This window comes from Bicyclus anynana, chromosome 8 (genome assembly GCF_947172395.1).
Source record: "Bicyclus anynana chromosome 8, ilBicAnyn1.1, whole genome shotgun sequence".
NCBI classification, from domain to species: domain Eukaryota; kingdom Metazoa; phylum Arthropoda; class Insecta; order Lepidoptera; family Nymphalidae; genus Bicyclus; species Bicyclus anynana.
Window position 1 is genome coordinate 10996303 of NC_069090.1, and position 17267 is coordinate 11013569.

At 32.9% G+C, this 17267-nt stretch overlaps 1 protein-coding gene across 1 annotated transcript; it reads left to right on the top strand.

Annotated features, from left to right (window-relative positions):
• The first annotated feature begins 1084 nt into the window (after positions 1–1084).
• LOC112056334 (cell cycle control protein 50A) lies at positions 1085–16400 on the top strand. The gene is made up of 9 exons (XM_052882925.1): positions 1085–1266; positions 1345–1478; positions 2592–2794; positions 3253–3374; positions 5002–5121; positions 5416–5501; positions 5726–5861; positions 6695–6860; positions 8872–16400. Exons 1-9 carry the CDS (start codon positions 1212–1214, stop codon positions 8915–8917), a joined length of 1068 nt encoding a protein of 355 aa, XP_052738885.1. The 5' UTR covers positions 1085–1211; the 3' UTR covers positions 8918–16400.
• Positions 16401–17267: the final 867 nt, after the last annotated feature.

The window sequence follows — 17267 nt, forward strand, 5'->3', positions numbered from 1 at the left end:
ATGTCATTTGTGCTATGATATTGATTGTGTAAGGCGCTGTCAAAGTTCAGTACTCTACTCTTTGTTAACCGACTTCAAAAAGGAGGAGGTTCTCAATTCGGTCGGTATTTTTTTTTATGTATGTACACCGATTACTCAAAGACGCCTGGACCGATTTCAAAAATTCTTTTTTTGATTGAAACGGTTTGTAGTCCCCATTTGGTCCCATTGCCATCATGTCAAGATCTGATGATGGAATCCTGGAGAAATTGAGGGGAACTTTCGAAAATTATATGAGTGTCTAGTGTGTTCGTATACTTTTCCGTTTAGTACTTTTAAGCACTACAATTTCATGAAGGTTTAAAATCGATCTGATGATGGAGCCATAAAACAGACGAGGGAACTCCCCGGCGATTTACAGCAGTTACCTTGTGTTTGGGCTTGATTAATTTGTATTAATGAGAACTTTCCACATAGATAGGTTGTGACTGTCATTTAGGGGTTAGGTGATGAAGACCAAGGACAATTAAGCGAACTCCTTAACAGTTTACAGTAACTACCTTGTGTTTGGCCTTGATTAATTTGCATTGCTGAGAACTTTCTACCTAGATGAGTTATGTCTGTTATTAGGGGTCTGATGATGAAGACCAAGGTCAATTAAGAGAACTCCTTAACGGTTTACGGTAGCTACTTTGTGCTTGGGCTTGATTAATTTGTATTGCTGAGAATTTTGTACCAAGATGGGTTGTGACTGTCATTAGGGGTCTGATGTATTCGTTTGAGATAAAATTTTACACTAAAAATGAAAAAATAATAAAAATTTTAATAAAAAAAATACAACTGACTTCAAAACCTAAAAACGTACTCACTAAACTAAAAAGTGAAAAATAACATCATAATATGTTCTACCTGCTGATCAGTATGAAGACGGTGTTTAGCCGGTGTTGTCTTAATTTAAGTTCAAAGTTCAGTACTCTATTCTTTGTTCAGGTTTTAGCCGCGAGACTTCTTTCATGAAAATTACTCTACGAAGACTAGTTGTCTATGATTAGGATGAGTGATGACATTGACAATTTGACATTGACAAAAGTAGGAATTAAAAAAGTTTGGTGTGGAGTTTCAGTTTTTGGTCATCGATAATTCGATAGTTTTGTGTTTTGCTAATTTTTATTTGAAAAAGTGATACCCAAGAGATAACTAAACTCGATCTACTTGGTATACGGGACACAATAATGGCGACTTCAAGCGATACTTCGGATCAGAACGTAAAGTCCCGACGTCCTGCAGGTGAGCTAATTTTTAATTACTTAATTAAAAAGACACACCTCTGGTGGCCTCGCGTTATTGATTATGTTATTTTTCTAGAGTCTGCTTTCAAACAGCAACGATTGCCTGCATGGCAGCCTATCCTGACTGCTGGCACAGTCTTGCCGACGTTTTTTGTGATTGGTATTGCATTTATACCTGTGGGCATCGGTCTACTTTACTTCTCTGATGAGGTAGGTATTACAAGCACATTTTGCTGTAATTCACTGTTGATTAGTTCAGTAAAATTATCTATTTTCTATTTTTTTTATAATGCTTGTTAAGATAAATCTTAATGTATTTATATGTAATATTGATTTAAGTTTTCCTTGTAGTAGTTGTAGTTAATGATGAATCATAGAGCTGTTATTGCTCTGCAATACGTATTTTTTTATTATAACATATCTTGTGCTGCAAGCCCTACTGGAATATTTCCAGTATCAATGTCAATACATATTTAATGTATATACATTATACAGTATTTACATAGTGTATATTATTATTAGGAATACACCACTTTCGGTTGACCATCACAATATTTACTACTATTACTACTACTTACTACTAGTTTACTACGTACTTTACTACTAGTTAGCCTGGTAGAGCAGAGCATTGCTATTATGCAATAGATCTGCCTTTTATATTCTACTTGTATTTCCATCATTGTGATGTATAAATTAAAAGTAAATATAACGTCATACATTTTATTTATTTTTTATTTTGGTTGGTGGGAGGCATTGGCCGTGGCTAGTTACCATCCTACCAACAAAGACATACCGCTAAGCGATTTAGCGTTCCCGTATGATGTGTAGAAACCGAAAAGGGGTGTGGATTTTCATCCTCCTCCGAACAAGTTAGCCTGCTTCCATCTTAGACTGCATCATCACTTACCATCAGGTGAGATTGTAGTCAAGGGCTAACTTGTAAAAAATAAAAAACAATTGATTTAATAGCTTATGGTGACGCCCCTGTAGGCAAGAATATTTTACACTAGAGATATGTCAATCAAAACTGAGGCAGACAAAAGTTTTAATTTCATTTAGTCGCATTGTAAAATAATAAAAGTTATTTAAACAAATAATACCGAAATAAGAAGTGTAAAATCTATAAATACATAAATATATAATGTTATTAGATGAAAAAATGTGCATGTGTGTATGTACTCAGTGGAGTAGCTAAATTCAGTCACTTATTTCAGTGATTTTGTAGGCACATAACTAAGCTATAGTAGATCTTTGCTTGTAGGCAGTTTACCAGTGATCTTACCACTATCAATAACCATTAACATTCCATGCTTGTTATTCTAGGTAAAGGAACACGTAATAGATTATACATACTGTATGAAGGAAGATGAGAACATCACTTGTGCTGAATACATCAGAAAAAATGATATGAACCCTTGCAAATGTCAAATTGAATTCAACTTGACAGAGGACTTTAAAGGCGATGTCTACTTTTATTACGGACTTGCCAACTACTACCAGAATCATCGTAGATATGTCAAATCTAGGTGAACCTTTCTATTGTTGTTATTTTATATGTTAACTACATGCTTGTAGTTGATATTATAGCTATACACAACTACTATTCATTCATCACTATCAACCCATATTTTACTCACTGCTGAGCTTGAGTCTGCTCTCAGAATGAGAGGGGTTATGCCAATCGTCCACCACACTGGCCCAATGTGGAATGGCAGAATTCACACACAAAGAGAATTAGAGAAAAATTCTCTTCGTAAAGATTTATTCACGATGTTTTTCCTTCACTGTATGAGACACATGTTATTTAATTTCTAAAAATGCACACAACTGAAAAGTTGGGGGTACATGCCTCAAACCGGATTTGAACCCACTGCCTCCGCAATCTGAGGCAGAGGTCATATCCACTGGGCTATCCCTAGTTCATCATTATTAAGTTAATCATCTGGTAAAGAAGCCTAAATATACCTCTCTATATGTTATACAGGGATGACAATCAGCTTCTTGGACGTCTCCACCCGAATCCTTCAGGGGATTGTGAACCATTTGCATATGATAATGGTGTTCCCATAGCGCCTTGTGGAGCTATAGCCAACTCCTTGTTCAATGGTAAAACCTTTATTACTATTTTTTTTTTTCAATTCAATTCAATTTATTTATTTGCAATTGTATAGTTAGGTACATTAGCTGGTATACAATAAATGTTGAAGAATACAATTCGCCATATACTGGCATGCAAATTTCTTAAAACACTACACACAAAATAAAAACACTACAGACAAAATAAGTATAATAAAATTTAAATTAGTTTTTAACAATATCTTATGCGCAGTATTTATATAATTCCAAATGTCCTATTCTCTAAAGTGTCAATGAATTATGTCAAAGTTATTAAAAAATGTCAATTAAATAATCTTTTATAGAATAGTAACATTTCTTGAGCAATAATTCTTTGATTTTATTCCTTAATACGTCAGCACTCAAGTTTCTGTCAGCTAACGCTGGAGGCAGTTTATTGTACAATTTAGGTACCATGTGAAATATGTTATTATTATATAATGATGTTTTATGCCATGTATAACAGATTTTATTTTTCCTAAGTTCACTATCTGAATATTGAAACAATTGACTATTCGTTTTCATAAAAACTAGTACCTCATAAACATATAGGCATGGACAAGTCATAATTTTAAATTTTTCAAAATATGGTTTACATGAAACTGTAGGACTTAAATGACAAATGGATCTAATACACTTCTTTTGTGCCTTGAAAACTTTATCACGGTGAAATGAATTCATTTCATATTTCAATGAATTCATTTTGTATATTGATTTTAATTTGAATTTGGAATTATGATTTTGACATTAATAATTCTCTGCACACAGTTATATAGAATATGTATTTTTATCTATGTAACTATTTTAATTTTATTTCTTGTTAAAAAATCAACTATTTTGGGCCCAGCACATAACAGGAAAAAATCTAAATATATATAACTGAAAGGTGACTGATTGACATAGTGATCTATCAACGCACAGCCCAAACCACTGGACGGATCAGGCTGAAATTTGGCATGCAGGTAGATTTTATGACGTAGGCATCCGCTAAGGATGGGATGAAAGTTTGTCAATTTTGCGGCGATTTGGCTGATATTTGTAATGAAAATATTTTACTCTGAATTAACACATTTCTCATCCTGGAAAAATTCATGGTTCCCACGGGATTTGTGAAAAACTTAATTCCACGCGGACGATGTAGCGGGCGTCCGCTAATAAATGTGTAAAATAAAGAGGGTTGTTGACTCATTTAATATAAACAATATTAAATTCGTATATAATATGGATATGGATTATGGGGCCGAAACATATTGATATCAAATAATAAAAGTTAAGGATTTCTTATAAATCTTAATTTATAAATCATGTCAATCAGTCTTTCCAACGTCAAAAAACGCTGTCGTCTGTTTAGTGACGTCACAATGTTACATGATGTACTAAATGTCAAACTAATTAATAACTAATATTTTTTTGATAAAAGATAAGTTAACGTGACGTCATGAAACATTTGAAATATACACCATCATGGCCGTATTGGCCTCGTATTGTGAAATAAATATTAAAAAATTAAAATTTTCATGTCTCGAAAAATATGATATTTTTTTTTTAATTTTGTAGTGCGACCATTTAAAACAAGTGTCAACTAGCCTTTTGGGTAATTTTGTTGTAATTGTTTCAGATACATTATCTGTGATGTCGAGGGAAATGAATATGGACGTGCCAGTGCTAAAGACAGGTATTGCCTGGACTTCTGATAAAAAAATCAAGTTTGGAAATCCCAGTGGAGATCTGAAGACTGGTGTGTATATTATCTATACTAATATTATAAAGCCGAAGAGTTTGTTTGTTTGATTGAACACGCTAATCTCAGGAACTACTGGTCCGATTTGAAAAATTCTTTCAGTGTTAGATAGCCCATTTATCGAGGAAGGCTATAGGCTATATATTATCTCGTATTCCTACGGGAACGGGAACCACGCGGGTGAAACCGCGCGGCGTCAGCTAGTCTTGTATAAAAAAATATGAATTTATGTACAAAATTTTCAAGTTATTTACTTTAAAACAAACCAGGTTATGTTATGGTCAATTTCAGAGTTTGCAAACTTCACCAAACCTATAAATTGGCGTCGTCATGTTTGGGAATTGGATCTGAATGACACGGAAAACAATGGTTTTATGGTAAGTTTAATTAATGTATTGTAGGAAATAGTAGTCAGTGACGTCGCTCGATCTCGTCTTGGCTCGTGCCTACGCTAAGTGGCGTGACTTGTTTCCGTGAATAGTGGGAGTAAGAGAGGGGGAGCGATCGGGCGGCAGCGACTTGATATATAAGGGATACTTTAATTATTAAATATTAAATATAAAATACTGACGATGAATATATGTTTTTTGTCTATGTACAGAACGAAGACTTAATAGTTTGGATGCGAACAGCGGCTCTACCGACATTCCGCAAGTTGTACCGAAGGGTGGACCACAAACAGCGTGGGTTCATCTCTGGACTCGTCAAAGGACCGTACGTGCTTCGGATCGATTATAGTATGTACAAGCTAATCTTATAATTCTAGGTACAATAACTGCTTTGGTGGTCTATACCAGGGTTTCTCAAAGTGGGGTTCGCCATTTGACGGCAGGTGGTTCGCGACAAGATTTACGTAATGGTGGATAACTGATACCGAGTCAGAATTAAGGTTAAAATTGTCCAAAATTCACTTCTAATCCATTTGCGACAAGGAACAAGCACACCCATCACATTAATATTACAAAGACATTTCTTTTAGTAAGTACTATATGTGTTACCTTTTATTCAAATAAAAACCTCATTTTCTTCAACAGTCAAATTTATTTTTTTCTTTGGAGGGGGAGGGGGGGTCATTAGGTAGTAAGGGGTTCGCTGTCACTTGGAAATTTTAACAGGTGTTCGTAGAGCCGAAAGTTCGAGAAACTCTGGTCTATAATAAAGCTATACTCGATGTGCATTCGAACTTACCAAGATTTTAAACAAATTAGAAATGAAGATAGAAAACGCATGTCATTTCTTAACTTATTTATGTATTGTTTTGTCATAAAATGTTATTCAAAAATATATTAACTATCTAATTGTTCCAAGCTTATTAAACAAATTTATTTTCATCAATATAAGCACAAGTTAATTATAATTATTATTAGGTGTGAAATGACCTAAAGATTAATATTTAATACCCTCATTTTTAATTTATTTATTAGTAAACATTACAACAAACACATCATATAACACCTCAAGCATAGCTATAGTATAGTTTTTAGCCTATGTGACTTCTAATAAGATTGATTAATAAATGTATTGTTTTATATTGGCGTAGCTATCAAAGGTGTCTTAAATGTGCCCATAGATTACCCGGTGATTGATTTCGACGGTAAGAAGTCGTTCGTCATATCGACTACGTCGCTGCTGGGCGGCAAGAACCCGTTCCTGGGCGTTGCCTATGTCGTGGTGGGCACGCTCTGCCTGCTGCTGGGCATCGTGCTGCTCGTCATACACGTGCGCTGCTCTAAAAGGTAATAATGAGCTATTTATGATGTAAGTCGGTCATATGCTACCTCAGACCAATTATTGTATAGGTCCTGCCTCGCTAGACGTTATTTTCTGTCAAAGTATATGATCAACGATATAATGCGATTATAAAAACTGTATCTATAGTATCGATTATGTATATATCGATTGTGTAATTGAATTGTGTAAAAAACGAGCAAAAACTTCTAGTTTAGTTTATGATTTATACCAAATCTAAGCTCATTTTCTTCAGAAAATGACAGACAGTTTTGTTTGTGACTATGAGTGCGATACAGGTCCTTCTATAATTGGTCTGAGTATGATACTAATATCATAAACGCGAAAGTTGGTATGGATGGGTCGCCATTCCAGCCCATTGCCACTTCAGCTTCGCAACTCGTTGAGCTATGTCGGTGACTTTGGTTCTTCTGCGGATCTCATTTCTGATTCGATCACGCAGAGATACTCCGAACATAGCTCGTTCCATCGCCCGCTGTGTTACTCTGAGCCTTCTTATGAGGCCCATAGTTAGTATGTAGTAGTTATGTATGGTATGGTATGTAAAATAAATAACATAAATCGGTAATTTTAGATATCCTTCTCCTAATCCGAACTCCGGCTTGGTGGAACCTGTTCCCATTCCTGCACATCCCAACACCGTAAATATCCCCAGCGCTTCGTAAGTATCGTTATACAACCATTGACCTCTTATAATAAAAGGACGCACAATCGTGTTGAAAATTTCACTTAAAAACAGGACAATTTGGCTTTGACATTTTTAGATTTATTGGTAAAGAAAATTCTACCTAAAGGCCAATATAGGATTGAGTTTAAAGTTGAATTTGCAATTGCGATTACTTGAGTTGAGTGCCAAGAAGTTGTGTTTGGCACTCATTGAGTGGAGACGTTTTTTGGTCGCTGATTATGCATCCATTTTTTAATAGAAGATCGATGTATACAACCTATTTATTAGATGAGAACGCTTCACTATTAATCTAAACTATATATACTAGTATGTGAAGAGAAAACTTAGCACCCTTTTTTAACGAAAATTGCGTGAACGAATGAAATTTTGTATTGTGTTGTATGAAGTTTGTATGGTGAAGGGAAACTAGAATCTTGGAATGTTTCATTAATACTTCGTACGTTCGAGAGTCGTGATAGCATAGTGGATATGACCTCTGTCTCCGAATCCGTTAAATCCGAAAAATCCGAGGGTGTAGGTTCGAATCTGGTCCGGGGCATGCACCTCCAACTTTTCAGTTGTGTGCATTTTAAGAAATTAAATATCACGTGTCTTAAACGCTGAAGGAAAAACATCGTGAGGAAACTTGCATACCAAAGAATTTTCTTAATTCTCTGCTTGTGTGAAGTTTTCCAATTCGCATTGGGCCAGCGTGGTGGACTATTTTGCCTAACCCCTCTCATTTTGAGAGAAGACTCGAGCTCAGCAGTAAATAATGCTAATTACGATTTCTTAATATATTTATATGAATCGGTAAATGTGTTGCTAAGCGCAAATCCCGAGAACGGCCTAACCGATTTTGCTAATTCTTTTTATAGAATACTCCTTGAAGTACGAGGATGGTTCGTATGGAGAGTTTTTTTAGAGTAGGGTAGAGTTAGGGTAAAAGTAGAATAGGGTAAGGATAGGGATGATGTGCACATATGTCAAAGCGAAGCTTGACTGGGTCTACTAATAACAATTAAAAGAAAAATAGTTTTATTAGTAACCCATGAGACTGTGGAAATTACCGATATAGCATTTGGGCTTTATTCTATGAAAATAAATTTGAAAAAAATTACGACAGGAAGTGTGCTGTGATTGGTTGGCAAAGTAATATTTTACTACCTTTAATTATTATTATTACCTATACATTTTAGCAATATGGAATTTAGTAGTAACAAAAAATAATTTGATGTTTTGTAATTTTTAATAATATTTAATTGTATTTTTATAACATTTTTCTTTAAAATGTAAATATGATAATAAATTAATAATCCTTAATTTTACAGCACCACAGAGATGATCAACGTTAACCCTCGCACGCCATATTCTTAAGCAGGTCCCAAGATGAAGAGAAGTATGTCAGTTTGAAGGAAAAGTGAGCTGGTTAAGGTTTGAAGGAAAAGTGAGCAATTGGGCCGGTTCCACCACTTTCTGTTAAATGACAGATAGTCTAAACGTAAGTTTGGTCACTTTCATACTTTATGTCAAATGACAGATATAATTTGTGAATAAGTTATCTGACACTTATCAGAAGGTAGTGAAACTGGTGGTGGAACGCCTTTTCTCTTACGAGCAAGAATTGCAAAATATGTAATATAAACATTCTTTAAAAACTATCTTTATAATGCCTTTATAGTCATGACAGATTTTTTAGCTTAGAAATTTTGCAATTTTTATGTTTATTAAAATAATTTAAAGTTGGTGGCATCAATATTGTTAATTATGTTAAAATAATTACGTCATGTTGTTTAAATCACATCACATTTTTTTGGATGATTTATAGAATGGGTCAATGACCAAGTGTGTCTTATTCAAAAAGGCCAATGTAGAGGTAAACATTTTATATGGAAACTAGCGGATCCAGTTATGCATCAAGCTTTACAGTCACGCAAGCAACCAATCACAAGAAAGCTATCGGCGACAGAGTTTCTAGCCGCTTATATGTATAAAGGAAACCTGTTACAGTAACAAAACTTGAGTCCTTGGCTAATAGTGAAATATAAATCTAGAGTGGAAAGGTAACTAACCAAGCTACAAAATGTTTCATTTTATAAGTCTTGGATCGGTTTAACATACTGATAAGTGACGGTTAGTCCTATGGTTAAGCTATCTGACACTTAACAAAAGGCCGTGGAACCAGTCCTTATATTTTTTTCGCTAATTTTTTTGGCTATTCAGTACAAACTTTCGCTGGACCTTACCACTTAAACACATAAAATGTTACTGATAAAGTAGTATTTTTTATATAATTAACATAACATGATGTATGTAATTGATTGTACAACAATTTTGTTAATTTCCTCCCTATTTTTATAGCTTAGCTAACTAAAGCTTAGTTAAAACTATAACAATGGGGAAAGCCCCGGTGGTCATTAAAATAAACAGCATACGTAGACTGCTATACATATTATGGGTATAGCTTGGCAAATACATTGGCGTTCGTAACACTCCCGATGGTCCGCGGGGGGTAGTGATGACAGATAATACCACAACTGATGCTCAATACTTCTAGCCTCTGCCCCGAGCGCACGATTTCACACCCGCGCAGTCCTTCCCTCCCCATCGCCCGCATATCATGGGAGTGTCATCAACGAACTTGCCTTGCTATAGATGGCTATTTTCAATTCCATACAAGTTTAATTTTAGTTTTACGATATCGGGAATTAAACTAGCACAACACTGGCCTTAACTTTAATTCTGTCTGTAGAAAAAAAAATGTAGTGTTTTTATTTTTAGACGACCTATTATTACACTTTAGATATTTGTAATTCATAAGTATTGATAATGCACTCTTTTTCGATTCGTAAATATTTTCTTTTCAAATATCATAAGGAATGTATATGTACGAGTAAATCCTAATTACTAGAAGTTGTTTCCAATGACTTCCCCTTTGTATGTTATCTTAACATATCTGTGAAATATATAATGTATATATACTTAATCAAGACGTTTCTTGGTTTTCTAGACATGTTGAACTTTATTTCACAATAAATCAATAATACTAAGCCTCAACTTCATCCAACTCACACTATAAGATATAATAAGAATATAAGGTCATTGCACTGTTATCGCGCTCACTCAGCAGGCAAAAGGCAGGAGCTTACCGCAATACTGAAATTAGTTTTGAATCAAAATTTATAAATATAAATTTTACAAATTTATAAATATAAAATTTACAAATTTATAAATATAAAATTTACAAATTTATAAATATAAATTTTACAAATTTATAAATATAAAATTTACAAATTTATAAATGTAAAATTTACAAATTTATAAATATAAATTTTACAAATTTATAAATATAAATTTTACAAATTTATAAATATAAATTTTACAAATTTATAAATATAAATTTTACAAATTTATAAATATAAATTTTCGAAAGGTGTAAATTAAACTGAGCGCGCCGAGTTTTCTATAAAACATGATGCCAGTAGACGTCCGGGAGATACTGTGTTAGTCCATAACATCAAACCAGTAGGGCTTAAAATGAGTATGTTTTAGTCCCTACATACACATAAAAGCTTAAAATGAGTATGTTTTAGTCCCTACATACATGTAAAAGCTTAAAATGAGTCTGCTTTAGTCATTACATACATATAAAGGCTTAAAATTAGTATGTTTTAGTCCCTACATACATATAAAGGCTTAAAATGAGTGTTTTAGTCCCTTCATACATATGAAGGCTTAAAATTAGTCTGCTTTAGTCCCTACATACATAGTAAATAAAGTTTTAAAATGAGTCTGCTTTGTCCCTATATACATATAAAAGCTTAAAATGATCCTGTTTTAGTCCCTACATACATTTAAAGGCTTAAAATGACTCTGTTTTTGTCCCTACATACATATAAAAGCTTAAAATGACTCTGTTTTAGTCCCTACATACATTAAAAAGGCTTAAAATTATCCTGCTTTAGTCCCTAGTACTTAGCGTGTTGTTTAATTTTCGACTTTATTTCAACACCATCAATGTTTATAATCATTTGAAAGTAACTCGCTGCGTCGCTGAGTATCGCTAGGTGAGTGCCTATACTGAGAAGGCTAAAAGTCTTCTTTAATATTATTTTTAATAAGTATTGTGATATGTTTGTTTGACGATTTATATGTTAATGTTAATTAATTTTATAGTAGAATATTATGTATAAATAATAATAAATGTATTTTTTGTTACCTTAGTTTCAATTTCTTGCGTTTTTAAACAAATTATATGGCATGGTAATTATTTGTATCCAAGATATTTATTAATATAAAAAATATTACATTGTTAACAAAAATTTAAATTGATACAGACATTAAAATAAAATTAAAGTACCTAAGCCTACAAATATTTAAATAATAAAATTAATTTTATGAATTTTAATTCACACTTACTTAAATTCGAGATTAGTATTGCTTGTAAGTGCCTTTTAGAAAAGTAAATTTATTGTATTAAACATTTTGATATGTATTTATTTCATTATTAATATAGTATTACTTAAGATAAGTATTAGAAATATTCACTATTTAATCATTAAGAACTTGATTACTTTAAGAATGGATTAGACAATGCTGTCTCTGAAATTAATTATAATTGAACAAAAATAGATACTATATATTAAATAAATAAGATTACTTGATAGTTCAGCAATGGTGTAATGAATATAATTGTAACAATTGATAGTAAACTGACCTTTAGTTTCCTTTGCTAGTAGGTATAAGTGATCACAAAACGAGTAGCCTGATTCATTTATGTATCTTATACAAAGATTTTATACTAATAGATATGTCACTAGCGCGTTAAAACAGGCGGACAAAAGTGGCTAATTGTCTTAATTTCATTTAGTCACAACGAAAGTTGTTTAAACAAATAATACCTAAATATTGTCTACAATGTCGAGTTGTATACAAAGTGGTGCCAGGAATACGACCTTAAATTAATACACAATCGCTAACAGTCAATCAAAATACGATTAGGTGATTAAATTAATTATTGTATAATAAATAAAAAAACTAAATTTTCAAACAAAATAAATTCGGAAATAATCTAAAAAATTCACAACATCCTTTATAATAATATAAAACTAACCTCAAGTGACCTATAGGTAAAAGCGGCAACATCGCGTCTCCTAGTTTTTGGTTATTTGGCGGTCCGTTTGTAGTGCGTAAAGTTCTTTCATGCACTCGTAGGTACTTATCTACATAAGAATAATCACGCCGCGCCGGCGGGCGGGAGCGCCAAAATTTAATTAATTTGTATTTTGTACGCCGCACGAGACGAGTAGATATTGTTGTTAAATGTTACTAATCAAAACTCACACATTTTAAACATGATAGGTATAGGTAGGTACTCGTACGTATTTACAGTACTTAGCTTAATTTTTTAAATGCTGGAAATGTCCACCATTGATTAAAATACACATGTTACAACGTCGCGAGATATCGGTATAATACTCAGTAGCAGTATCACCGAAATGTGGCATTATGTTTCAATACCAAAACACACTTCACAATAAAAAAAACTACACAAATCACAAGAAATGTTTGATTTGTATAAAACAATGCGCAAGGGTAGCAACTGGCTATCATACACTGAGTCACTATTCAAAAGACGCCGCCCGCGCCGGGAACCAAATCTAGCAAAAACACTAAATGTATTTCTATCCTATTCCCACTTAGTAAATCTTCCAAACACCTACAGTTAGCTAAAAACAAATGATATTGTATGAAAGCCCTTATAGGCCAGGATCCGGTGAATATTTTAACAGTTGATGACTGTCAAGTTAATTTTCCGTGAGTAGCTTCGTCTTGATGAGGCGCCCAACTTGTAAATTTTCGAAAATTATTTATTTTGGTAGCTAACAGAGTTACTAGATAACAAAAATGTCTGAGCATAGGAACGAAATAACTGACCACGCTATTTGTAAGACAATATGGCTGATAAGTTGTATAACTATTAATTTATACAACTTTTCAGCCATATTGTCCTTCAAATTCAATGTTATTTATGCCTCATCAAGCTACTCACATAAAATTAACTTGGTAGTGATCAACTGTAAAAATGATCCCCGGATCCTGGACTATTAGTGCCCAATTGACAACGTCGCAATTTTCGTTTGTTTACATTAAAAATAGGTACAAAATTTGTGGTGCCGAATAATTATTGTAGGTAAGTATGGTAAAGATAATAAGAATTTTTATTCTTATTTGTATTAGGTCTAAATTTCAATAGGATTTTTGTTTTTTGTAAGTTACCAATATTTTTTAAAACGCACATTTTAAATTGTTATTTTGGTTTATCAAGGTGAATGACCTAGTGAATTTTCGTGAGGTATTTGTAATACATTTACAGCGTGTTCAAAAATTGTTTAAGTGAAAAAATTATCCTGTGGCTAAACCACTGCATAGAAATTAATAAAAATTGGCGTGCAGACTACTTACACGATACCCCATATGTGGTTGAAATTAAGGTCGTAATCGTTTCACCACTTTGTATACAGGAAGAAATTTTTTTTAGTGCGGATATTTTTATATTTTGTACATAAACAAAATTTAATGATCACGTATTTTTTCTTTTTTTTTTTTAACTCAAAAATAACAAAATTATCGTTAGCTAAAGTTATTTACTTTTGAACAGAATTTTAGGGTCACCCTATTGTGCGTTTATTTTATTTTCGTTTGATACCTAAAGGACGTCACCAGATCACTTTTAAGCTGAATATATCTTGTTTAGTAATAATATGTACATTATTTTGTTATTTTAGAGACATAAATTAAAAAAAAAAATTACATAAAATGTATCGAACTGTTTGTAGATTTATATTCTATTAATGATACAGAACCACGAAAAAAAATATCCGCACTAAAGACCGAATCACCCTGTATAGGAAGTGGAAAACTTATACAGGGTGTTGTGGAGTATTTATCATAACTTCAAGGTGTTGACAAGTCCACTTATAGGAGCCGAACTGCATAACTAATATTTTTTTAATTAAAAAATATATTTTTTTTATGTATTGACAAATAATTTCGACTGACCATGTAACACACGCCTTTATCTATCCTTGCATTTTAAAATACGTAAAACTTGGCTACATGATAATTATAAGGATGCGTATAAGGGACACATGTTCCTTGAACATTTTTAATTAATTTTCGGTAAATAATATAACCCCAGAGTTATGAGAAATACTCCCGAGCAACTTGTGTATATACGTATGTATAATGTACGTAAACACGAAATTGTGCATGTGTGCATTCAGTGGAGTAGCTAAATTCTAATCGCTTTGCGGTGATTTTGTAGGCACGTAACATATCTATAGTAGAAAATCTTTGATCATAAACGATTCGAAACATGAGCCACTACATAGATTTTTATCGTATTTTCGTCCCGATCTACTGACATGGTTATTTCAAGTGGTAGTGATTTTTTACAATCATCTTGTATGATTATTTCAACAGGTTAACGGGTTTTTGTTAAAACAACATTACTGTTATATTACTATCAGTTTAACTAAAAAGACGATAATTATGTCATTTCGTTGTAAAAATGATGCCAATTAAGAGAATTGATGTACCTAGTGGCTTAGGTTTTGAATCATCGAGATTGGATTAGGTCCAACTAGGGTTGCCAACATTTTTTCACAAAGATATAGTAGTTTTCAGATTTAGCTATAAAAATATAGTACGCTCAAATAAAATATAGTGTATGGCAAAATATCAAAGTTTATTAAAAAAAAAAACAATATTTATTTACTCTTGTTGTATATTTCAAAATTTATTTGTCAGAAATAAGAGTCGTATTGTTTTTCATCATCATCATCTGTTTTTAAAATTTTTGAAAACAAAATTGCATCTTTCGAAAACATAGAGATTTAAAATGAATGTTATTTTCGTTCATAGAGATTTAAAATGAATGTTGAGGATTTAGTATTTTTGCGTACTATATATTTTTTCAAGAGTAAGTATATAGTACGCAGACCCGAAATTTAGTACAATACTATATAATATAGAACGATTGGCAACCCTAGGTCCAACGCTGTGGTACAATTTTAGGCAACCTTACCATGCACATTGACAATAGATAGGTATTATTGAGTTTTAACATAACGGATAACCTTAGACTTCAGTATTGTACAGTCTGGCCAGAAATATAAAAAAAAACCTAGAATGGTATAGCGTCACAAGTATTTTAGCAGACCGAGTATAGTATTCTAATGGAAGAAATTAGTTCCTTTTTTCTCCGCAACATGGCGAGGTTTTGTTATTTTTCTTGTCAGGCTACAATTTCAGTAGCGTTGTTTGTTGTACTTTGAATTTTTTATCATACTACGTCATGATCATCACATCAGCCGATGGACGTCCACTGCAGGACATATGCCTTTTGTAGGGACTTTTAAACATCACGATACTGAGCCGCCTGCATGCAGCGAATCCCTGCGACTCGCTTGATGTCGTCAGTCCATCTGGTGGGGATCTACCAATACTGCGCTTTCTGCCCCCCCCTCCCCCCTCCCCTCCCCCTCCAGCCAAGTGGCACGTCGATTCTCTTTCTACGATCGCTAACACTTGTTCAAGTCACGTGATCAAGATCTGTCATTCCTATACATTTTTCTAGTTTTCGAAGCGATCATAGAAAGAGACTACCACCGAGACACCTAGGGAACCCAACGTCCATTGGCTTTATCGGTTTATCCCAAAATTTATTGTGAAAATATTTATTGCATTTATTTAAAATTTTTGTATTTTTACGCAAACATTAATGATTAGCTAATTTAGGTATCTAGTTGGTCGTCTTTGTCGATAGATTTCACGAAATAAATGTTTTAAAATTGTTCATGTGCTATTTTATTTTACGATTATCACATAAGTGACAACCAATGATGTTTAGTATAAAATTATTATTAGTGATAACTGTCCTTGGTGTAACTTACCCCTTACACCTACTAAAGCTTCACCAAACCTTCTTGTTCAGGGTTTTATTGTCTAGTTCACAGTTGAGGAAGTCGGGGCAAAGCGGGTATGTTAAGGGAACGTATACACAAATATTTTTCAATCATCACAGTTCTTAGTAACTATTAGATTCAACTTATTATTTAGTTCTTGGACTTTAAAAACTTTAGTAAATAAATTAACGAAAGCTAATTTTCAACATTTTTTGTGGTGCAAAGTTCTAGGTAGAAGATTATTAAGGTACCAAGGATTTTTCCGGGATAAACAGTAGCTCCACGGTATACCTATTCCAAAAATCATAAAAATCGGTTTTACAGTTTACCCGTGAAAAGCCCATATATTCTATTTCTATTTATTACGTATTTATACGTACGTTATTAATAACTAACGAAACATATTGACGTTAATAAAACGAATAATTATTATTTGTCTTACCCATGTTGCTTATTGCCCGTGCTTCCCTTGCTTACGTAGACGTACATTTTGGCGAGAACGGAAATGAATAAACAATTGTTATGCAAAGATCCTAACCTTTTGTAAACTTTTGGTCTATTTTTATAATCTAAATTGTGTAGTAAACAACATTTTATTGATTTTTCAAGGATGAAATATAAATTGTAAGTAGGTACTGCTTATTAAAAACCAAATACCATACCAGCTAGTATGGTAACACTGTAATCAGGACTAAGATATGGCATAATATTCTGGGGAAACTCCGTAGACAGAGAGAGTTTTCAGATCCCAGAAAAGA

Excerpts from the sequence above, each read along its gene's own strand:
- LOC112056334 (XM_052882925.1), top strand. The coding sequence starts at position 1,212 with ATGGCGACTTCAAGCGATACTTCGGATCAGAACGTAAAGTCCCGACGT. Across the intron at positions 5,862-6,694 it reads CGTGCTTCGGATCGATTATA|ATTACCCGGTGATTGATTTC; the intron begins GTATGTACAAGC and ends ATGTGCCCATAG. Across the intron at positions 6,861-8,871 it reads CACGTGCGCTGCTCTAAAAG|CACCACAGAGATGATCAACG; the intron begins GTAATAATGAGC and ends TTAATTTTACAG.